The sequence below is a fragment of the Corvus moneduloides genome, chromosome 8 (genome assembly GCF_009650955.1).
Source record: "Corvus moneduloides isolate bCorMon1 chromosome 8, bCorMon1.pri, whole genome shotgun sequence".
Taxonomy (NCBI): Eukaryota; Metazoa; Chordata; class Aves; order Passeriformes; family Corvidae; genus Corvus; species Corvus moneduloides.
Window position 1 is genome coordinate 21,320,824 of NC_045483.1, and position 25,368 is coordinate 21,346,191.

The 25,368-nt window shown below is 38.7% G+C and overlaps 1 protein-coding gene across 3 annotated transcripts in view; it reads left to right on the forward strand.

Annotated features, from left to right (window-relative positions):
• Nucleotides 1-25,368, forward strand: part of VCL (vinculin) — a 63,210-nt gene that overhangs the window by 9,025 nt on the left and 28,817 nt on the right. For all 3 annotated transcript variants that reach the window (XM_032115566.1, XM_032115567.1, XM_032115568.1), the window contains exons 2-4: nucleotides 13,382-13,452; nucleotides 19,589-19,739; nucleotides 21,637-21,745. In XM_032115566.1, the coding sequence (XP_031971457.1) occupies nucleotides 13,382-13,452; nucleotides 19,589-19,739; nucleotides 21,637-21,745 (331 nt within the window). The remainder of the gene's footprint in view (nucleotides 1-13,381; nucleotides 13,453-19,588; nucleotides 19,740-21,636; nucleotides 21,746-25,368) is intronic.

The window sequence follows — 25,368 nt, forward strand, 5'->3', positions numbered from 1 at the left end:
GAAGGGAAAAACTGAAGTCCCAGGAAAACAAAGTTCAGCTTTCCGTCTCCCTTTGGAGAAAAGGAGCTGAAAGCTGGCTGAAAAGCAGGAAGGGTGCTTCCTCTGCTCTTCTCGCTGCAGCAGCAGAATGCAGAGGAGTGTGTATCTGTGTCCTTGAACAACTGTTTTGAGGAGTTTGCTTGGTCTTTTTCTCTCCCCCCTCTTGGGCTCAGTTTAAAGGCACAGAAAGGCACAGGATTGATTTCTGGGCATAGAGCAGCAATAAGGGATATACATCATAAATTCACCCCAAGACAGATTTTCTCAGAAAAGACAGAGGTAAGTAAGTCTTTGAGTACATAATTTTGTGTGTTTTGGTCAGACACCCACACCTATCCCATGGTGGGCCTGCATTTTACCTGGTCTTTATTTTGCTGCTGTATTTACACAAGCATTTTTTGTTGTCTTTCATGCCCCTCCGGAGGTTCAACTCTAGATGGACTTTGGGATGAACCCCATCCTTGTATGCTCAGCTAATGTCTTTGTTCCTCCTGGCAGGAGTACTCTGTTCATTCCAGCAGGCCTCCTGCCACTTTTCCTTGTCTTCCTGCTCATAAGGATGAGCCAGCTTGGAGTAGGTGATCTTGAAAATCAACCAGCTCTCCAGAATTTCTCTTTCTAGGACTGTATTCCATATGATTTCTCCAGTTAGGTCCCCGAAGAGGCTAAAGTCTCTTCTGAATCTCAGGCTCAGATTTGTCTAGTTATTTCCTTTCAGGATTCTTAATTCCACATCTAATGGTCACTCCATCTGACATTGGCATTTCCAATCAATGCTTCCCTGTTTCTAACAGCAGAGCACCTCCTGCCTTTGGCCCCTCAAGCTGTATCTACTAACAAACGATAATTAGAGCTTACAGTCTGTGAAAGGAAAAGTACAGGCAAGCAGTTTTTACATTAAACTGATTTTTTGTGATGGCCTGGGAAGGTTTCATTTCAGCAAGTATTGCGCTTAATATTTGTCCTCGGGTACGTATGGTGCATAAATAAAATTATGAATAACAGAGCTGAGAAAGTACTGCTTTGGTGAACTTTACAAGCTTTATGCTCAGATATCTTTGTGTATGCAGCTTAAAATGTTTGCGTATGTTGCAGCTGTTCTGGTCTCATTACTCAATGTTTAACTTCTGTTTGTGGGAATAGTAAAATACAATGGTATTCAATTTGAATGGCATTTTTGTAGCTGAATCTTAGCATGAACTAGTCAAGCCTGCCCCTTGTTAAATGCTGAAAAGCATGCAAGAAAACAGTTGTGGTCATTAATTTCATAAATGGGTATAGTCACAGAAGTGCCATAGTAGCAGTATAAGTAAATGGTGGTTAGTTCTGTACACCTGAACTGAGAGAGGCATGCTGATCAGCTTAGTTAAGTCATTGTATAGTGGCAAACTGTAATGAGTGTTTTTAGCCTTTCTTTTTGAACTGAGTGCATCAGAATGGGAAGCTTGTTAAAGGCTGAGCCAGGGAAGTCCATATCAACTTCCTTGCCCATTCTCATCTTTCAGCCATTTGCTGGGTATCAGCTGTTCAGTTTCAGAAGTCTGACTCTTACTGTCAAGCCGGGGAGCTGTTAAAAGCTGTCATCTAGAACTTATTTTAGCTGAGCTGCTTCCTCTCCTGTCTTCCAAACTTTTCCTGAGTTTGGAAGAGGCTGCATATTGCAACTGTTTTAGATGAGGGAACCATTAATAAAACTCCCTTCTCTTATGCAGGCTTTGTTTTGTTCACCTGCACAAATACTTGCCAGAAGGAGCAGAAGCCAACTTTAACTAGGCTGATAGTGAGTACACGTGAGACACAGATATGTTGTGAGCTGCAAGAGTTTCTGGGTGGATTTGGTTCTTGGTGACCACAAACTTGATGGTTAGAACAAATGGACTTCTTATAAATGAGTATAGTACCTGTCTGTGCATAGGCAATGAATAGTTAAGCTCTTCAGCACAAAATGGGATATAGTAGTACATAATTGAGTGAAACAATTAATGTGTTAATTGTATGCAAGCTGGCATGTTCAGCCTTCCTATTTAAACTCTGGAAACCTTGTGAGTTGCTAACAAACGTTTGTGTACTTGCTTATTGGAGGTTTTTGATACTGAAGTGTGTGATGCACTGAATATTTATCTAAAGAGTTATCACTAGAAAAAGACTGCTGCATCAAGCACCCACATGGAAGTTACTGGAAGTTTAACTTGTTTTGGTGTGCTTGTTTGCTATTAAAATCATAGGGGTTTTTGTAACTTTGGTCAAGATTAATCACAAAAGAAGCTTCATGTTTCAGCCTCTGAATGGGTGATACAGGTGTCTATTTGCCCTTCAGCTAAGTCTTCAAAAGCTTTTGTTTTTACACTTGATAAGTTTTCTTCCAAGTATTGAATGTGCTCTGTGACCACTTTCTCAAATTACTGCATAACTCTTACAAGTTTTTAGGTGAACTAACGAATTAAACTGACTAGTGTTTGGGCTACAGTAAAAATCACTTTCATGAGCCTAGCTGTCTTTGCAGCTTTTGCAGCACAATAGTTGTGCTGAATAACAGAGATGAATAAATGGGGTTTCTCTCGAACTACAGAGTAGTAGCAAAAAGGTCACTTTTTATTTAGCTTACCCTGATAATATGACAAAATAATGGATTGTGAAGGGCTAGTAATTGCCAAACCACTGGCTTAACTGTAGCAAGTAAAGTGCTCTTTGAGTCTTTGCCACACCTACAAAATTCTGTCTTTCTCAAAAAAAAATGAAAGGATGGGGAGTGGGAACATCAGTAAATTTTAGGTAGGTTTCAGTTAGACTTCAGTTTTTCTCTGAGGGGAAAAAAAAGTAATAACATGGCATTTCTTTAATTTTTCTTCAGTTAATGCTGGCAAAACCTGCATTCATTAGCTCTCAGACTAGATTCCACTGGCCCTTGAGCTGTCAGACCAGCTGAGTCCAGCCCACCACCCATGCATCAGGAAGGAAGGAATTTATCTTTCTGTTGATCTGATTTTTGGTTTTTTTTCCTCCTCTTCCCAGCTTGACATTTGTGATGATTGTAGTTCAAAGCTGGGGAATAGAAAGTGTTTTATCTGTCAAGTGCAAGTAAATTTCTTGCATAGCAACTTTGCTCTGACAATTTGGAGGAGGGGCTGGGGGATATAGTGGAATATCTGGCCTGTTCTCCAGTTACTCAGAGTAGTGAAATGCTAAAGATACTTTGTGACCCTGAAGTGGTCACTAACACTACAAAGCAATGTCGCAGCAGATTATGTAGTTGTCTTGCACTTTTTTTGTTGCAAAGGACAAACTTTTCTGCAAGTGGTTTTTTAATTATAAGCATCACCGAAATATTTAGAACTGACTTGGTTACTGTGTAGCAGTGGAGGTAATAAACTGAAGGCATTTGTAAACTTGATGGATCTAGCATCTGCTCTCAAAACTGAATGCAATTCCTTTCTCCAGAGAGATTTTCCTGTTAGCTTGCTAGATGGCCCAAACCCTTGTATTTCTGTTTAACAGTATAATGGTTGTTCAGAAAAGTGGTTCTCTTCTGTTCTGTTGCTATTAAATTTGGAACAACTTCCTCAAATACAACAAAATGTTGGGAACAAGGAATTGCTTCTAGTTGGATCTGCAGCAGTACTGACATTTCTTTTCCTAACTACGTTATTGTCACTAATACAGAAACTTCATCTCTAATATATTTATTTCACCAAGATTTAAAGACCTTTTCATTAATGTTTGTTAAACTTGTAAGGGGATTTTAACAGTTAGAAAGGGCCCTTTGATGTATTTTTCCTGCTGTGGAGTTGATTTGTCAACCTTCTTGTACTGTGACACAGTTTTGGTTTACTGTTATATGTGAAATGGATGATTTTGTGTGTTTGTATAGTGCCTGGTATGATGGAGCTCTAAAATGCTAATAAATTGCAGTGAAGAAGACAAAAAAAGCTGTTGTTTTAAAGAAGTTGAACTTTCTCATGTCTTTTTATGATTAAGTATCAAATTTAAATATTCCTTTTTAAGACCAGTTTATAGAGGCTTTGCTTCTCTGCAACTTCTGAACTAATGGTGACTAGGTTTATTCCTTTTGTGTGCAAGAGGTGAACCCAGGCTTTGAGCAACTTTGCCAATCACAGAACTTAAGCAGTTTTAGTCTACATATTTAAATGGCACTGGACTGTAACCTTCAAATTGCCTGCTTATATTACCTAATTTTCCCTCATGGTGTCAACAGAGAATTGAGTATAGCTCTAGCATTAAGCTACTACTGGTAAAGTCTATCCTGTCAAGCATGTGCAGAATCCACTGCCTACAGTAACAGGGCCAAACAAATCCATTGGTATAAAGAGAATTGCCACAGATTTCAGTATTATGTGAGCTAGGCTTTCCAGTAGGGACTGCAAGGGTAGGAGTAATGCTTTCATAATGTTTTAATTGGGTGAACATAGAGAAATTCAATGTAATGTATATTAATGTTAGTCCAAAGCACTGATTTAGAAGTAGGGTTGCTTCAGCAGTGATTTGGGTGGAAATAGGTTTTAACAGATCAATGCTGACTGTAAAAGTGGCTAAGAGTAGATTCCACTCTAGATACATGGAAAATAATAATTGTTCTGAGAGAGGAATTAGGTCTGTAGAATGCATTATATGATAAAAATTCTCAAAAGAATCAGTGACAACTCAGAATTGGATTATACTACTCTTACTGGTTATGTCATTCCTTAGTAGAAGATTTTAACTACACTGGTAACACTTACTTCTATGCCATAATTTATAAGCTTTTACTACACAAAACCCCAAACCCTTAGTCTCTTCAAAGTGTATATTGTTTTTCACTATGAGTCAATAAAGAAATAGCAAATGCCATTGAAAATAGTTGCTTTTAAAGCTTTTTTATGTGAGAGTGGTTTGTTATATGGCCTTACAGTAAGCTTAAGACTTATTAAAAACTAATTTTAACAGCTGAATAAGTCTTCATCTAACTTGAACTAATGCTGAAGCAGACACGATTTTTAGTATCCTCTATCAGTTCTTTCTGCTGAGTGTCTGCTTTTTAATACTTTGCAAATTCTTTGTGGTGACTCCGCATGGAAGTGGGTCATTTTCTACATGTTGAATTCCTTTCCAACCTGGTGTAAGTGGTCATGAGCACTGAAAGCAAAATCAAGCTGGAAAATAATCACATGATATCAAGTTTCTGACACACGTTTTCAATGGTGCTGTAAATGAGTCCCTTGGAAAACAGCCTACCACATCTATATAAATTCTCTTTAATGTAACTAGATACTGTTGTAGCTAATTAAAAGATTGCATTTAACCTGTGAGCAGTGATTTACACCACGAACTTAGTGTGCACTAGAACTAACTATTAGTCAAGTAAAGTGAGGTTTATGAAAGACAAACTGTCCAGTGTGCTACAGAGGGTGGATAATTGCTATAAAATATTGTGTAGCATGTACCTTGCTGGTCAAGATACATTTGCTGTGGCAGAGCTTATTGCAAAAGATGAATGCTGTGAGTTTCTGTTGCTTCAGCCATATATTAGTGAGCACGTAAAGATAATCTTAATATATTAAAACATAGTGATAAATACTACTTTTATCAATAAAGGAATTCTACATGAGTGTTTTTTTTTCTTTGTCATGCTTATAAATTCTGTTTTTCTGCAGAGAACCGTTCCTGCCATGAACTTAGGGGAAAAACAAAAAAAATCTGTCTCTGGAACCACTGATGCTCTAGGTGGGAGCTGGTAAGGGCAGTGGTGCCACTATTTCTGTGGAAAAGGGAAAATCAGTGTTGAACAGTCTGGTATTCAGAAGTCAGTACAAGCATATAACAACTGGAAGATCCTAAAATTCAGGGCCCAGTAGCCATCCTACATTTTCCATTGTGGCATATTAAAATGCCTCATTTAGGTAACAATACCTGTTAAATCAGCAGTGTTTTCATAAAGTAACATGGGTTATAAAAGGTAACAACAGATTTTGTAGTTAACTAAATGGCAAGGTGAAATTAAGGCACTTGTATTGGACATCTGCCTTGTAGCTCATGTAGTCAGTTACTACTTGAGTAAATTTCAGATGCAGAATCATAGAGAAAGAAACTGCTCTACTGTTCTACGTTTGAAAGTTACCCAAGAAGTAGCAGAGAATACATTATTTTGTCTTTGCTTTTATTCAGCTTCTTGAATATCTGTGCAAACGTGGATAAGTGGAATACTAACTTATTATTGTTACACAGATCACAACATAAGCTAGTTTGCCCTTCTGATGAAGGGAAAAACAGACTGGGGAGAAAGTCAGTTATTACCTATGTGTAGCTATAGCTTGGGTTGATTTAGAGACACTGCAGTACAGTATTTATCTGTATCAGAATCACAGATTCTCATAGGCAGCCCTGCTGTATCTGGAGCCAAATCTGCCTTCCATTTGATATAATCTATGAACTTCCTATGGTGAGACCCCTTGCTACTACGTGACTACCAACAAGGCCAAAAAGCCTCAAGATTAGTGAATTTTCTGGATGTTTCTACTTGACTTAACAGTTGAAATGCTGGAAGGACAGGATACAGCTCAATTACCTGGGTCAGGATGGAGATTCTTATCCGCCAAAACCCTCTCCAACATGGAGATATTAGCAGATTGTCAAAGATGGTGTAAATCTAGCTGCAGAATCATGGTGTTCAGTTTCTTGTTTTTTAGACAGGCATCTGAATAATGAGAAAACTTGGCTTCAAAATCATGTTTTCTTTTAATACAGTGCTAATATGTGTATACACCTGCAGCAGGATTTATGTTAAGAGGTGCTCTGAAACTTGTGACCACAGATCTGTGTACATGGAAATGAACTGGAAGAGCTTTTGGAGTCTGCATGCTGTTTGGTATGTGGTGTTGTCTTTAAATTTTCTTGTAAGGTAAAGGTAGCTACTTGCAGCTGTCAGTCTCATTGGTAGACTACAGTTGCTGTATCTTATTTTTCCTGGTGAGTTTTGTAAATGCCCAAGGGCCAGAGATGACTTATATGAATTATGTTATTTGACTGAAGTAGAGTTGTCCTAAATGTCCTAAAGTAATTTTAACTTGAAGTACTGGTCTTGAAAAAGAAACTCTTCTCTTAATAAAAGAACTCATTTCCGAATTATAATAGTTCTGTAAAAAGTCTCACATAATGAGTATGTGTTTGTTTCCCATGTGTTAAGTTAATCCTGTAATTAGCCAAACCATCCAGGCCTTAGCTCTGTACTGGTAAAGGAGTTGATAGGTACTAGCAGCATGAATAAGTCTTTTGGTATCCAAATGATGTTGCTTTCTATTTTCCATATGGTTCTTGTTTTATAGTTCTGTATTTTGTGAACAGCAGGATTTCCTTAGCCTTAAGCCAGTTAAATTTTTCTTAATCACCAATGTAGACAGGTAGGTCAGTTTGCTGCTGTTGGGGACCAGATGGCTGGTGTGTTCTAATTTGCTTGCCAGATGACTTTGAAATTGTACCTTGCTATGGCTGGAATGCAGTCTCCAGGGCAATTATGAGAAAACCAGGAGTCACTATGCAGCTTCCATGCTGGCTGAAAGGACAAGTGGATGATAGGCTCTGATTCAGCAGTCTCCTTAGCGTTCTGCCTGGCTTCAAGGAGGAGTCATGACTGATTCACTGATGGTATATGTGCATTGTTCACTTGGTGTAAACTAAAAGCAGGAGGAGAATTTAGCTGCACATTTCTTTGGAGTTTTTTCCATCTCTAATTGCATTAGCTTATTCCTCTACAGAGAAGTAGAAAACTCTAAAAGCTTCTTAAACCAGTGGTAAACTCACTAATTGCAAGTGACATATCAATCCCATTTATAATTCAAAGCAAGATGAGTAGAATGATGAAGAAATTGGAAATTTGCTTTGTTAAATGCTTCTGAGAGCATTTGAAGGAAAAACAAAAGTTTGTGCTTTAAAAAAAGGTTGTAGCTTAAGACTGACTTTTGCAGGCTTATTGAATGAGAAGGATGAAATTGTGAGGAGTGACCTGTAAACCTGTTCACTTTGATTTTTTTAAAAACACTTCAACATTGCTTGACTTTCCTATTCAGAGTTTGCAAAAATCATGTGTTTACTGGAAGCTGTTTGCATGTGTTAATTTTTGAGTGACTTGTAAATTTAGATGAGACAAAGTAATTTCATGATGTACCCCAAAGCTGTTTAACTTGTGTCTGACAAAGTTTGATGCTAGGCTGCCATGCCAGGATGTACACAATCCTGTTTTGATATATTTGTTGTGGGGTATGCCCAGCCCCTGCCCTGGAGGGATGTCAGCTGAGATAAGGAGATTGTGTAATTGCCCAGCAGGACTCCCTGGAAAGGCAACCACTTCTTTGGTCACTGCGAGAAAAGACAGACCCACAATCCTTCAGGAGACCCTATGCAGATCCTTTGTAACCCACTGGCCTTTACCCATCCCCTGTATCCCTATAAAAGCTAGCCCTGTGCCCCTGTGAGACGCAGATGCTCGCTCGTAGCTCCCCGTCGCCGGAGTACGGATAGTAAAGCTGCCTCGTGCGGAACCAGCTACTCAAGCCTCTCGTCTCTCTCTGGTCTGGCTTGGCCTGGAGGCTGCCCTGCAGAGCTGAGCTTAAATCACGAGCTGACAATCACTAAAGAGCTGACAGCTTCTGCACGGGCCCTCCTAGGCAGCAGCTGAGGGAAGACACCGGGCCTTGGGAAGGCAATTCCTTTCCGGACCATGTCTCCGGACCGGTCGCAGCTTCCTGGGTCAGAGCCACTGACCCCCTCACCAGCTGTAATAATTTACCACATAGATTATGGCAGCTAAGGGTTAGGCCATGATAAACATTCACTCCAACATCTGTATTTCTAAAAGAGCTGAGCAAAATAGATTGGAATACCAACAACTGCATCTTCTTGATAGTGTAAGTAAAGACAGCATGGGTGGCAATCAAATTACTGTGACTGACAAGAACAAAGGTAAACAGCCAAGTCCTGTTCTGCTTCTCTTTCCTGCCAGAGGTTCTTCCTGAAAACTTTCAGTGTAATTGTGAAACCAGTCATCAGAGCCCAAAAGGAAAACCGAACAACTGTAAAGTAGTTACTGAGCCCTTGCCACTTCTGAAGCCACTGAGACAAACCAGTCTCTGAATCAGTGTGGGATAATGGACCTGCTTTCTAGGCCTTCAGTGGACAAGCCTTGTCCAAGGGGTGAACTCTGAAAGGTATAGGATTTACAACTGGGTATCACTAATTTCAGTCATCATTTTCCTTTTGTTGTGTGCAAGTAACACCCCTCAGTATGGAACCTTAACTAAAAATTCTTTCCTGAAGATTTAATTCTTTCTGCCCATGTTGTATTTTTCAGTCTTGACTGAAACGTATGTCATCTGTGCCAGCAGGGAATAAGCATAAATTTGGTGTAACTTTGGCTCACTTCTAGCTCAACTTGCATTTTTCCTAGTTGTGAGATCTGGGCCAGTGTTACTTTGTTAAAGTGCAGAATGTGTGGAAAGCCCTGGTAATTCTGTTTTGAGATGCATTCTAGATGTAGCTGTGCAATGTAGAGACTGTTGTCACTGTAGAATTAAAGCAAATACTTAAGTTTATTTTTTCAGGACAGACATCTAAAGAAGTTGCAGGGAACTTGATGGCACTCAACTGGTGAATAAGACATTTTTGATGTGAGATTTAATGTTCCTACTGTTGTCACAATCCTTCCTGAAAGCTTGCAAAACATGGAAGAATGCATAAACCAGGGAGTGGATTTTTATTGAGTTGTCCTGTGGTAAAGTTGCTTTTACAGCATACAGACCTAGGTCACTTTGTGTGGCACTTGGGTTTGTCAAGCAAAACTCATACTGCAGCTTATTTCTCGGGGGAAATGTGGGGGTCTGCTGGTGTAACAGCCAGGGCTGTTACGTGTTCACTGGATGATGATGAGGGAATATTTTTAGGCTCCTTGCTAAAATGACAGATGTTTTAAATTAAGCTTCTGGAACATTGCAAGAACTAATTCTTCTAAGGTCATCTTCCCTTTTAACAGGGGAAATCATATAAGCTGTGAGGAAAATGTCACTTCCAGCATTTGGCAAATTGTCAAACTGGTATTGTCAACACAGGCATTCAGAAGAATCTTTGTGTTAAAAATAAAAAAAAATAAATAAAATGACCCTTAAACAATAAACTTTGGATTCCCATCTTAATTATTTGTGTTTTATTTGATATGATACGTTCAGGTTTTACTTTCAAACTGCAGAAGTAAAAAGGGCTAGATATTACTGAGTGCTTGTCTGTTTAAACATACTCTTATAGAATTACAGAAGCTGAAATTATTTCTCCTTCTCACTGAACAGCTGTTGTTTGCTATATCCAGCAGGCTAAGAAGGTGGTGGGCAAGGGACATTTTCTTGTTTTTCCTGCAGTAGAAGCAGACGTGACAAAAAACTGCAAAACTTGTTATAAGGAATAAACTTTTCCTGATGGAAACGTTTTCTTCCTTCTTCTCCAAGGAGAAAATTCTCCACATCAGAAAGCTTAAAGCATGTACTGGTCTTCTACTAACCAGTGGCAAATAGGACTTGCAGGAGACTTACAAACAAGGTTAAAGACCAAAAGCAGCAGGAAACATCAATCTCTTCTTCCTGCTTATAGCTAAATTCCTAGAAAGGCTTTCAGTGGCCATATATGCCCTCTGACTTGTGTGTGTCCCATTTCCTTTAAATTTCTTGACTTGGCTGCCTCTTGTTCCCTGCTTTTTTGAGCAGGGAGCAAGAAGGAAAATAGCTCACTCTTTATTCAACTGATTTGTCTCTAATCTCCAAAGAGTTTGGAAATTATTATGGATGGGTAGCAGTTGTAACTAGGAAACTGTCTTGGTAAGGTTTGCTTGAGATCTCCCCTTACTCTATAATGTGCAGTGTTGAAATTAGGGTTATTTTAGTGTGTTAGTCAGGGCAGTTTCTTTGGAACCATGACTAATTGCCACTCCAACATTGTGTAATAGCAGGAGCTTCTATATCACTGTCACTTCCCAGTTAGTTAAGGAAAGATCATCTTAGTAGGTAAGAATATCTGAAACCCAAGTAGGAATCCTGTTGTTTTTTCTACATCTGTACTGTGGGCTAGAAATAAAATGTGCTTCTCAGATGATTGTTTTATATTAGCATGACGCTGGACAAGCTGCCTGTCTGAAATAAGGAATGTGTAGATACTACGTCTTCAAGAAAAAAGCCCCCTCATTTTCTTGGTATTGGATTGGGGGGAGGGTAGTTGTTACCTTGTGTTACGCTGCAGTGTGTCCAAAAATTGTTTAGGCCATGTAGAGTTCAAGCTGAAGAAACAGGATCTTGTGAAAACTAAGTGGGAAACAAAGCAACAAAAACCCCTAACCACAAAGCTCGAAGGGCAAACCCACTAAACTTTTTTGAGGATGTATATTTTTACTCATGAATGTGTCTTCATGTTTTGAGACTTTGCCTGTTAAATGTTATATGGAGTCCATTTGTTCTTTACATGCCATTTCTATACCTTGGCCACAACTGCGAATGGCAACAACTGGAAAGGTTAAATAACAGCTATGGCAACAAGGTTTTATATTTAAACAGATTCAGGAAGTGCGTTCTGTGTTGGTGCTTAAAATAGGGTTGAAAGTCCTTTTTGCTAGACAAGTAGTGCACCTTTTTAATTGAGGCATCATAGAAGCTGCTTGAAATCTTGTGTCCTGTCTGTGTGGTATGTAGTGCTGAGGATATGAATGGACTTGGAAGAGAAATGTCATTGGAGTTCAGGGCAGTTTTTTGAGATTAAAAATCTCCAGTGTAGGCTTTATTTTTTTGCATTCTTTAAAGATTTACTCTTTTCGCTGTACTGAATTATATGCAGATTGGTATAGCTGCAAGAAAATAAATCTTGAAGGCATGGTTCTTATAAATAAAGTATTGCTCTTCATTTCTACCTGCTGCCAGTCTTTTGTCTAATGGTGTATAGTCCAGAGTTACTGGGAATTACTCAATTTTTTGTGTTGTTTTGATCATGCACGTATCCATGCAAACTTGCAAGAAATATAAAGAATGTATTTCATGAGTGCAATGGAAATAATTAGAACAAAGCAGCCATACTCTGTCATGGGTCGTGAGATACATTTAGGATTGTGCTCCTGAGGCATTGCCATGAAGTTCAGGAGTCAAAGCAACACTGCAGTGCTGTGCATTAGGAGGGTGCATGAGTGTTGGCGAACCTACTGTGAACGCAAGAGACAGAAACCTACCATAAAATTCCAGATCTTTAACTTTTTTTGCTCTTCCTTTCATTACTTTGAAGTATCTGTGTGACTAATTGTGAGTGTAGTACTAACAGATTTTAAAAAAAAAAAAAAAAAAGTAGGCTAGGCTGAATCTGTTTGAAGCAAATAAAATACTCAGGCCAATGTACTTCTGTGAAGTTCTTCTGAAAAGGAGCAGACCAGGGCGAGACAGTTTTTGGCAAGCAGCAAAAATTTGCAAGGAAGCAGTGGTTCTGGAAGGCTGTACAGCATTAGAATTGGCAAGTGCTGTGCATACTGACACACTACATCTTCTGTCCAAAGCCAGTGAATCTCTTAAGCACCAGCTGATCAGGGATTTTCAGGGCTATCTTGTCTAGCTTGAGCAGGTCTGGCAGTTCTTAACACAAAGTAGTGTCTGGTTTAAAGACCTTCTGCTTTGTGATGCCTTTCTGAATAGCTTATTCAGCTGGAAAATACAGCGAACAAAGGAGCTGGAAATATTTTGTCAAGTTGGTGATCTCACAGTTCAGAGAGTCAGCTACCAATTATAAAGACTTCTATTGTGTAACACAAGAGCTAGTGTATAGAAAACTCCAGATCTTACTCTGTCTTTATTACCCTCTGCATAATTATTTTTTTGCCTAAAGGATGGTGTGGATGTGGGGTGTACTCTCAGTCATTAACTACATTTTTTCTAATAGACTAAGTTGATAGCAAAAGGAGGGTAATTTTTTTTAGCTTTGAACTTGATTTCTGACTTGTGGGGATTAGAACGGAGGGAAAACTTCAGAGTTCAGTGATTTAAGTTTTTACAACTAAGTGCAGGAAAAGTATAGTATTGTTTCTGTGGAGAGTAGGAAGAGGGTAAAGTGTCCTTGTGTGTCACCATTTAATTAGTAGAGATGTTGATTGGAAACAACTTAAAATTTCTAAAGCATTAAGTTAACCCCAGTATATAGGGGTCTCAAAAGTAGACACAGCAACAAGAACCTGGTGAAAGGAGCTGTCATTAGTGCAAAGCATTTTTGTTGTTATTTCTCTGTTTGCTTTTATCTGGCCTTTACATTGAAATTTTGTTTCTTAAGTATGTCTTTTTTTCTCCTGCAGGTTGGAAAAGAGACTGTGCAGACAACAGAAGACCAGATCTTGAAAAGGGATATGCCACCAGCATTTATCAAGTAAACTAATTTTATTGTAAATCTTGTATTGTGGGTACAGGAAACCTGTTCAATGTCAGGAACAACCTCTGGCAGCAGGGATTTGTCGTGTTACATTCTGTATCTATGAGTATATACATATGGTATTTTTTCCTCTAAAAATAATAAAGAAATCAGAGTAATAATGGTACTTAGGTGTGTGTTGCTGTAGGTGTGCCTAACAGTGTCAGAGACAATGTGGTGTCTCAATCTTTTTCTGTTCATTTGGCTGATGGAAAAATGTGAATTTGTCAGTATAGGCAGCCGATAGCGTTACTGCCTGGAAACCTAAGGCATGTGAAGAGCTGCGACTTACTGCAGACAGTGCAGTAGAGACAGTAAGTCCGCTTACAGCAGGCATTCTTAATTCTGTGTCTTGGTGTAAAGGACAACTGACTTTCTCCTTCTGTTGTCTTAAGTCTTAAAAATGATACATCCCACCTTGCTGTGGAATTCTCAAGCTCCTTATTGCCACCTGACAGACTTCTATTGAAGTGACTTTCCTCTGCACTCTACTGCCTATGGTAACCTCTTTGTTTGTGTTGTCCAGTGTATATGCAATTACTGAATATTTTACTGTTATTTCCAAACACCAAACAAGCAGACAGTAAAAACAATAAAACATTGAGACAACTGGGAAAATAGTAAAAGGAGGAAGAGAGGTGATGTCTAAAGAGAAAATTTATAGTAGGCAGTGAAGATGGATTTAGTTTATTGCATTGTAGGTTGACAAAATGAATAATTAAAATAATGCTTAGGACCAGTTGGTATTAGCATATGAGTTCAGGAATGAAATAGCTGAATTATTAGTGAAGTAGTCTGCCACTTGAGTATGTCAATCAAAGTGATGCTACAACCTGAGAAACTTTCTAGGGAACTCTGGGGAACAGGACATGTAGAGGTCTGATGTCCTTTTGGGGCAAATGATTAGAAATTCTGTATTAGAGAAGAGAGACACCCCACCTATCTATGGTGTGCTTTGGGTGAATTGACCGTGTTTCTGTGGAGGGAAATTCTCCCTTATAAATCTGTTGGTATTCTTAGAAATATCACAAACAGGGGAAAGGGTAGTCCATGTGATACAGTACACACTGATTTCTAAACTTGGCACAGTCTAGAGACTTTTAAGAAAGTGAAGTAGCTGCAGGGTAATTAGAAAGATTTTTGTATAAAAAAAGAGAAAATTCAAAGTGGAAGAGTATATGGTTAACCATGACAATGGCAGGAGGAAATCAGTAGGACTGTGGAGCTCTTTATTGGGGGTGTGCTTTTCACCATGTTAATAAATGCTCTGGAGACAAGGCTGACTTGTGAGGCAAAAGTATTTATGAGTGACGCCATGTTTTATGCAGGCCAGAGAGGTTAATGGATGACTCTGGGAAATTACAGTACCTTATTAATTGAAGTGACTTGATGTTAACTGTGGATTAAATTATTTTTAAGTACCTGAAATTATGCACACTTGGGAGAGCAGCAGGTCTAATGTCAGATAGGATGATTGAACCGACCATTTCCAGTAGTGAGCAAGGTCTTGGAGCTGTTATACATTGGTGAGAGCATCCTTACCTGGTCATAATGGTCAAAAAGTAAATAAAGTATTAGGTTTACCGTCACAGAATGAGAGATCTAAATGTCACGGTATGTTTTTCTTCCACAGCTTGAATACTGCATGTACTGGTAGTCACACAATTTTAGAAAGGCTGTAGTAGTGCTGGAAAAAGCTCTTAGAAGGGCTTGGAGAACAAAAGCATGGAATTACTTCCGTATGAGGCAAAGCTGAGTAGACCAGAACTCCTTAGCATGGGAAAAGTGACAGAGGGGATAGAGGCCCTGACAATATCTAAGGAGGTATGAGTTGCATGGAGAAGATGAAAACTTGTATTTTTTCCTGTGCAGAACTTGATAGGGGAATTACTTTAAGCTAGCAGTTTGTAAGCCAGCAGTAGGGAAGATTCTTTGTACAGCTAGTTGTGTACTGTTAAAACTCCTTATGTGGGTTTGGAGGTTAATAGCTAAGTACTTAGAGGAGTCCATTGTGGGTTATCAAATAGACAAACTGCAGGAAGTCCCAAGAACTGAAAATAGTTGAAGGATGGGAGAGTGCCTAGAGGAACTATGATAAATGCTTACCCTGTTCTTAACCTTCCTTAGGCTTTTACTTGCAGCTACTTTTGGAGACAGGATACTGAGCTAAATGGGCCTTTGATACAATCCACTACAGTATTTATCATGCTGTGTTCCTGCTGCGTGATCTTGTGTGGCTGTAGAGGAGTTCGATTTTTTTGAGGGCAGTGTTTGTTTAATGCAATAAGATCAAAGCTTTTTTCTTGCTTCTTAATTAACTGTATGCAAACATGTAATTTTGATTGTGCTAATTTTCTAGGATGTGGGGAATTTTTAGTTAATTTCCAGCTTCTTGTTCACCTAGACAAGTAAGGGATTAAGGAGAGAGATTTTTTTAAATTGCTGTACTGTATTCAGCCTTTGATCAAAATGTAGCAAACTGTGCAAGACTTCAATAATTAAATTACTGTAGAAATGTGATACAAGCACTGCTGAACAGTACCACTTTATGCTGGGTGCAAGAACTTTTTCTGCAGCAATTCACAACTGTGTAAACAATGATATAATGTAAAAAGGGAACCAAAGCTATCTGTTGTAGTAATGATGCCCACTTCACATAGTACTTACTATTCTAGATGCAGTAACATGAGCTAGGAATGTCCAATGGCTTTTATGAATGATAACATGTTTCATTTGTAGGTTTTTTGTTAATCTTGAGTTTATATCAAAATGAATTAGTACATGTTAACAGTTTCTTGTTAACATGGGGAGTATATTGTCACGGGTATCTTGGTTATGGGGACAAGCGATAGTCGCAGGTGAGCTGCAAAGGGAGCCTTACCTTTTACTGCTGTAAAGGACAGAATTTAGATGCAAGAATTGAAACAGATGAAGGTCTTTTTTTGGTTTTGTTTTCCTGAGAAGGAGATTTTGTTTCTAAAGCATTAATTCAGGAACTGGCATTCATTTTTAAGGGAGTGCTCCAGCAGAATTTGTACTGGCACATGGACGATGGGTAAGAAGCAGTACACGTGTACTAGCACTGCATTCCCTGTTTGTCTTTCCTCCATTCAAAAGGATCACCAGTCTTGGAGGATGGAGAGAAGATCTGTTTATTCTTTTGAAAGACCTGATACTGGCATTGAGGGTTTATAAGGAATATATATTATGGTAATCTGTAAAGCTTTTCAGTAGGAGTGTGATTGTGCAGCAAAATAACTTGCTGGCTGCTGAAAAGCTATCATGCATCCCTTCACTTGCTACTGACATAAACCACATTGGAACTGTTGACTTAGAGTTAAAAAATGCTGAGTTCTTTATCTTAATTGTCTTAATCACCAGGGAGTATGAGTAATGCATATAATTTACATCAGATGTTTTGCAATATGTTCCTATTACTTGTTAAGCTTCTCTTGTAAAGAAGGGAAGAACTGCAGGCTCTAGGCAAAGAACAGCGTTACACTATTTGTTTACACTGAGAATAAAAATTTATGTTTAACTTGCATGCACAAGCTCATGTAACAAATCAAGCAATAATGCTGTTCTGTGTTAACATTTTTTGGTAGCCAAGCTGTAGCTGCATTGCTGGTACCTGTATTAACAAATCACTGTTAATGTAAAATATTTACTTTTTACTTTATGTTTCTGAACTGCAAGTAATCTAAACTGTAGTGGTTAAACTGGAAAACAAACTCTGGGAAAAGCAGAGGTCAATCCTTAAACCTAAAACCTAAAATGATAGTTTAGCATAAGCTACTTTTTTTTTCTCATGTTTTGTAAGGAATACATTTAACAGTGATGAAGTGATTGACTACCTAAAGTAGTATGGTTAGGAATACTGTGACCAGTGTCTTCCCCACAAAGAATCTGGCTGATGTTAAGACAGCTTTATTGTAATCGTGCCTCAAAAATAAATATACCTTTTTTTTATAAAGATATGTTGTTGGTTTTTTTATGTTGCAATATAATACAGAAATTAGAAACTTCACCATAGCAATGAACTTCTATTTGAAGTTTCTGAACGTGTTTGATTCCTGTGATAGAACAAGTGGTTCATTGCATTTTTAGGGGTTTTTGGTTGTTTGTGTTGTTGTTTTGGTTGGGTTTTTTTAATGGAAGTAAATTAATACCTTTTTTTCCCTAATCTTTTGCTTCCTAGCATGTGTGCTTTGCAGGGGATGAAGTGTGTCTGATTTTCAGACACCAGTGTGCTTTCCTTGTGCACAGCTTATACTCCTGAAGTATTTTAAGTGCATTGGGAAGTTTATACAAAATAGGCGTTATACTAGTGAAATTCAAATTTACCTTTAAGAGGTTCAACCCTAAAAACTATAAAAGAAAACTTTGAATCTTTAGAAACACTATTTTCACTAATTATGGTGACTTCTGGTGTAATACACATTTATGTTAATTCTTTTCTTAACAAATGAAAAATCCAGCCTTGAGATAATTATTAGTATTAAACAGATACCCATGAAATTAAACTGTAGGAAATTAAGTATTTCTGAGCCTATAGCTCTGAGCTGCTGAATAGGTGATTTGTTTAATCCCTTTCTTGGCAGAGTTGAAAAAAATAAACGTGAGAAGCAAGCACGGAAATCTAATTTAGTGAAGTCAGTTGACTTTGATAATACAGCTAAGTGCATTGCATAGTAATGAGCAGACCCTTTCCACTTTCTGCCTTGAAGTCCTTCTGCATTTCTTGCTCAGTTATGAGTTCCCACCATCTGATACGCTGAGCAGATGTCTCAGAAAAAGAGCAGGTTATGATAATGCAGCTGGTCCAATTTGATCTACTCTAGGGAGCTATTAGCTGAAAACTTTACTTTCTGGACAAAGTGTTTTCCTGTAATGGGTGTCTTATTTCTACTGGTTAAATTGAGATGTAACCATTAAGTTCTAATATTTGTGTTAGCAAAGAATATGGAGGGGAAAAATGGGTTAACTGTAACTTTCCAAAAGTACTTAACTAAAAGATGATAAGAGAGTGTATCCAAGTGTTCAGTAGAAAATGGGCTATGTGACAAGCATGCAGAAATGACGGTAAGAGGTAGCATTGTTGTAATAAAAGTGTTCAATGTTTGTTGGATCCTCATGTTATTGAATGAACACCTGGCACTCACGTGCGCAGAGCCTGTGTATTACACTACACTTAAAGGAAATGGGAGACAGTGGAGGAAAGTCACAGTGTAGTCAGTAACTACAGTCATGAGTAGCATAGCTAACATGAAAGGGAAGTCTGAATTTTGTATTTTGCAAAGTTGTCACAAGGTAATTTAAAGAGAACAAAACCAAAACATTTTCAGTCTTCCAATTTTTGATATTTTAAAATTGTTAAATGGTTTGATGGAACCTAATTTCAGAGCTCATTTTCTTCTTGGAAGTACCTTTTGTGTTAATGTAGTTACATACTGTAATGTCTTGCTAAACCTTTCTGCTTTTATGTCTGGCATTGCAAGCTGCATTTGAACATTGTACCTTACCACTACATTTTGTGGTTATTTTAAATGTTCTTTCTAAGAATGTTAACATTCTGAAGACCTGGACTACAGCTTCAAAGAGTAGGGCACGGTGTCTTGGTTTTCTTAAAACTGTGTTATTTTGTCTTAATGTGTAGCTGTCATTTAATATTTATTAATGGCGACTGCTACTTGAATAACAATGCCTATACAAGGCTGATAAAAGTTAACAGTTACTTTGATTGTGAAGTCCTAAAAGAATAATTGTTTTGTTCCCTGTCCTTGAAGGCTGTTAAGGTATTTTGCTGGGTTGGGAGCTCTCCTTAGTGACACTGTATTGTGTGCTCTATAAGGGGTACATTAAACATGGGAAGATTGTGTGACCTGTGAAAAACTGGGTTGTATGGTTGCTGGTGACTTCCTTGTTAGAATAAATACAATAAATACTCTTGCCTTTTAAACTTAAAGGTGCAGAATGATCAGTTTGCTTGCGATGCTTCAGGTGGTAAAGTTAAAAATAAATCCAACATTTCCTCAAGTCCGTTGTCATACTGACAGAAGCTAATCAGCAAGTGTTGTCTGCTGGCTTTCCACAGAGTGGAGAACGCCTGCACCAAACTTGTTCGGGCAGCCCAGATGCTGCAGGCAGATCCTTATTCAGTGCCAGCTCGTGACTATCTCATTGATGGATCAAGAGGAATCCTTTCTGGAACATCAGACTTGCTCCTGACATTCGATGAAGCGGAGGTAGGAATCCCAGCATGACTGACATAGGTGCCTGCACAACAGTTATAAGTTAAAATGTCCCCCTAAATAGATGAGCTGAACCGAACTGTTGAATAGATTAATGAGGGTTTGACCATTTTAGCTTGATTGGAAGCATATTTTGCATTTCTTTCTGTCAGAAGGAGCTTAGACTTGTTGCTCTGTTTTGTTAGGAGCATTTTTGCATGACATAATGTTTAGGTGTTGCCTGTGATTATTGCTCAAAAAGGCCAGATCTCATCAGCTGTCTGATATCTTCCTGATGCTTTTCTGTATTTCCTTCACCACACCCATTACTGATCCTTATATTTTCTGTATCCCTTCACTGAAAAGCCCCTAGGCCACTTTCTAAGTGTTTGTCTGGCTCATTAGCTCAGGTAATTTAATTGGCCTTGGGGCATGAGAGGTAATACAAATTTGGACTGGCTGGCTGGTCAGGCAGAAGATGTATTCTGATAAATCTAGCAGTTGCTACGTTTTGGCTTCTGCACAAGCCAAAAACTGACTCAGAAGTGCTTTTTCTCCATCCTCATATGTACAAAAAACCCCCATAGTTGCAAGGAAGCTTAAATGTCTTATATTTGAAAATTTTTTTTTGTTACGAATCATAGTTTTGATGCTCTTTCTGGGCATGTGGAGTCTTGCTCATTTCTAGATAAGAAGTATCGTGCTACAATGAAGAGATAAAGCTCATGCTGTTAGAAATGCTGATGTTAATCCTAATTTTGCAACAATCTGTTAACCTATGGAATTGTCTTGCTCTTCTTGTTGTTGTGAGTGGTCTAACATTGTATTCTTGTCTAATTTAATCAGCTCATGGCACTGTTAGCATGTTCCTCTGAAAGGAGGAGAATGCCATGAGATTTCTCTGTGGCAGTTCTGATTCTCATTATTTTAAATGTTTTTTAATAGAAGTGTTACAGGACTTTCAAGGAAGTTAATAGCTTTTAATCTCTGTTTCTGGTGTTTAGGAAATGAATTGACTTTTGTGAAGTTAATGCTTTGTGGAACTCACCTGACAACTCCTTGCTAACCAAAAGAAAGACATTAGTCAGGAATGATTGACTTTTCACAAGTACTTAAGTTGGCATGTGTCTGTCCTGTGTTTCAATATAAACTAACATTGGGACAAACTGAAATGAGTTTCTGAGGAAGCTTTGATCTGTTCCAGGTCCTGAGGACTGCATGTGGTTGCTACATATTAAATATTAATTAACTTGCTCTTTGATAAGAATTTTATGTAGTGATGTCAGAAGTTATGTGGTTCAGGAGGTTAGAAGATGTACTGACAGAATTATTTTGGAATCAAATGTGAACTGAAAAAGTTAAGCTGAGGCAGAGGTCCAGAGGTAAATTAAGTACAGCCTTCACAGATTTTTCTGGAAAGTTTGAGGTGTTGGATCTGTCTTCTCTGCTGGAATGCTGAGTAATGCTTTATCCATATGTAAAGCTGTATGGGGAATGATACTTCCTCTGAAAGCTTGAAGTCTGCTTTTTATGTAGTTTTGCTTTGTGATTTAAGTTAAATATTTTAATTGATGAAATTGCAATAAAAACTTCAAGCATGACAGCATACATAGATGAAGTTCTTTCTAACCTATTTTCTCAATGTTAGCCTTCATTTACCTTACAAAGTGAAAACATTGGAAGTAGGATTTTGCATTTCTGAGTAGTGGAAAGCTGATTAAATATTGGCTTGTCATTATGGAACTTGACTCATGGCATTTTGGGTAATTTACACAGTATCTCAGCCCTTTGTGATTGCCCATTTGTCATGTTAGCAAATGCTGTAACTAAACTGTTCTAATAACAGGTTTGCATTTCTAATTCAAGTGTAACTTAGCTTTACCTAAGGAATAATGGCATGTTCCTCTTTTAGGTCCGTAAAATCATCCGTGTCTGCAAAGGAATATTGGAATATCTCACTGTGGCAGAAGTGGTAGAGACAATGGAGGATTTGGTGACTTACACGAAGAATTTAGGGCCAGGTTTGGTTTACTCCAGTCTTTCATAAGTATACTAAGTGTAGTCTTTTCCAGTACTTTGTTTTCCCTCCAACACCTTCCTCACCCAAGTTTTTGAATGTTGGGACAATGGTAAAGCAGTTGCTTTGGAAGTTTCTATTGGAAAGACTGACTCTGTGTGTTTCATAGTCTCTTCTAAGAAGGCAGATGATGTTGGTAAATTATATGTGCTACATGGATGATATGTACTATACTTTTCCTATACTGTGAAGGAAGTAAGTATGCATTAGTAAGGATAAAACAAAAAAAAATGAAAAAGCTGTGTAACTAAGCACTCACAGATATAAAATCCATTAAGCTGATAAAATGTCTGTACTGGCTGAGATAGATAGCCCAGTAGGAATTTCTTGGAATAGTATAATCTATATGTCATATATTAACATCTTAATGAGGTTGCAGAAATAGCTGTCTTGAAGTATAATACAAAAGCCCAGCTGTTACAGCAATTCTTTGTTCGCTTTTTGATGTTCCTTCACTACTCGTTTACTTCACTGTGTTAAGTCACACTTTCAGTGGTGGAAGTGATTGGTCTCAATCTCTTTATTGTTGTAGAGGAAACCTACCATTAATCTGCGTCATCTGCTATTTCAAATGCTTTAGCTTCAGCATGGAGTAGTTAACAAAAAGTTAACACCAAGTATTTAACAAAAACATTCTGTAAAATTGAGATGTGGTGGTGGCAGGAAGTGTAGGAAGATGCTGGAATTAAAATTACACTGAACTAAAGAACGCTTATATAAAAACCTCGGGAATCTAGTTAATACTTTATAAATACATGTGTAATGTGCTAGGTGATGAATGAAATGAGCAAGAGCTATCATGGCACAGAGCATGTTTCTAGATTATCCTGTTTTTATTTAACACGTGTAGACTTGACCTTGTTTCTAGATGTGGAAAAACTTTAAAGTTCCATATGGAGGTAAAGTGTTCTCTAAACGTTTATTTCCCATCAGAAGTTACCTTCAAGTTTTTGTCTCATTTTGAACAGGAAAAACATAAAACAAAAAGGGCAATCTTCTCTTTTCCTGAAACTTTTTCTTCAACTTGGTATATACACTTTTAGTTTCTCTGTGGTTATTGTCTTACATGTCTTTAAAATGGAAGTTTCCCCTAACTTCAGTTTGCTCTGTTTGGCTCAGTTACCAGCATTTGGGTCTTTTCACTGAACCTCGCAGGCGTAATTTGCTGTTACATGTGTATGACAGAGGTCTTGGGCAAGTGTCTTAGAGTGAGATGTAGGCTTGCTACCTTTATTGCGAATAATCTTCTCTAAATTCACGGTATTCTGAATAAATAGTGAACCTTGTGCTTCTGGAATGCTGTAGAAGCTCTGTCTTTGCCTGAGCTGGCTGCTGCTCAACATTTGCAGCCCATGCCCACAAAATGCCTGTAGTTCTTGTTCCCTGTAGTTCTATTAATGGGCATCTGAACTCGACCATTCATGTCAGTACTATACGAATAATAGGAGTATGAGCAGGTACACTTAAAATCAAGGAAGTGCTTACAGGTTTTGTGTTGGAAGCAGAGAGGGGAACATGGTTGGTTACCTATTAAGGCTTTTGTCATTTAAAAGGAAATGTGGTTCTGCACAGCTTGCCTCTCTGTGCTGTCAGTGTGATGATCCTACTACTTTTCAGTGATAGCACAAAAGCAGTGTTAAGACGCCTAAGATACTAACCAGCAGAAAGGTAATTCAGGCAAAGAATACACAGCTTCCTTCCAGTTTTATATCCTGTAGGAGGAGGAGTGGGACCACAACAGCACCAATTTAAATAATCTCAAGTTTTTATGAAGCTGTGTCTGAAGTTTTCATGTGCACTGTGTGGTAAACCTCACAAGTCTTAGCTATTGAAAATAGATCTGCTCTAGAATAAATTTAATTCTTTTCAGGCTTCTAGGGTACTGAAATATTTCTATCAAATATGAAGTATAAATAAATACAGTTCCTGATCTCTGGTTGTGTTGGGTTGACCCTGAGTTGATGGACAGTCTTTAAGACCAATTACGCTTCTCACAATTTACATATTTAAACCGCACAGAAAGGCGGGACTTCCCCTTTTGGTCGGAGCTCGCCTGCTGGAAGGTGGGGGGGGGCTCCGAGCCTCCCGGCCCCGCTGGGCCGGGCCGGGGCCACTGCCCCTTTCCCCCTTTCTCAGCACCACGGCACGGACCCTGGGTCGCTGGGGGGGACTGTCCCAGAGCCGCAGGCAGCTCAAACCAGCCATGGACTGCTCACAGCTAAACCCATCCAGCGCAGCTTCTGGGGACAGGCGGGTCCCTCTCCTCTCCATGCGGAGCCGGCGGAGCCAGCGGGAGCCGGCAGAGCCTCCTGTCTGCAGCCAGCACACTTTGTGCTGAACTGAAGAGGACACCGTGTAGCCAGCAGCACAGAGGGAGCGAGGCTTTCCCCACCGTAAAGCCCGAACAAGAACACCCTTCAACATGGCGGCTTCAGAGTCAGAGAGAAGGAGAAGTGGGTCACATGGGACGGAGCTGGAAATGGCGACAGGAGAGAAGAGGGCGGTGCCGCAATTCTGGCGCGCAGCTTAAAAGAAACCTTCTTGCATGCCGTGGTAAGAAACCGTAATACCACAAACTGTTTGTCTCTTTAATCCAATGAAAGAACATGGGGGGATGGAGTATCCTCGTGTGCCTGTGAAGATTGTGAAGAATGCCTATGCCAGGCTATATAGAAGTAGTGAGAGGCTGTTAGAGACTTGTGGCGAAGAAAAGCCTCTGTGTGCAGGCCAAAATAACTTATCCTTAAAAAGATGAATAACCCCATGTGATGGCCCATGTTTTGTAGTATGAAAGAACTATGAAATTCTTCATGAGAGAGATGTTCTACACACAGCAGACTGTTTGTTTCCGGGCGGGTGTGTTGTTGGTGGCAGTTTGGGAACCACGTGCAACTGAAGGAAAACCTTTTCTTCCTTAAGCATAAGAGAAAGACTTTTCAAGAACTGCAACACTGACTAACATCCCATGTTCTGTTATCCCTTGTGTGAGCTGGATAAAAGGAGAGAAGTGCTGGAAAGGGGGGGGGGGGGATTTACTTTAATTTTGTTTTGTTGTTTTCTCTTTACTTTTAATTCTGTTAGTAATAAAGCTCTTTCATTGTACTGCAACTGTTTAAGGTTTGTGCCTGCTTTGCTTTTCTCCTAATTCTTATCTCACAGAAGGAAAATAAGTAAATAATGGATATTTTGAATCAAAACCACTACATTTAATTGGTGTTTCTGCCCGGTTTCGAACTCAACCCGCTACATCAATGGTGGAGAATGCGGGCAATTAATGAGCACTGTGAGATGAAGATTAATTAGGAGAAAATAATAAGCAGAGCAAGTAGAAAGTTATAACATTAAGTAGAATAATAGAAGAAATTTGCTTTGTAGTAGTGGTAAAAATTCTAGGGGTGGAGGTTTATGGAATTTGTTTTCTTTTAGCTCTGGTTTTGCTATTTTAAGTAACTTTTGGATATGTAAATTTTAAGAAGCGAGGGGTGGAATGTGTTGGGTTGACCCTGAGTTGATGGACAGTCTTTAAGACCAATTACGCTTCTCACAATTTACATATTTAAACCGCAC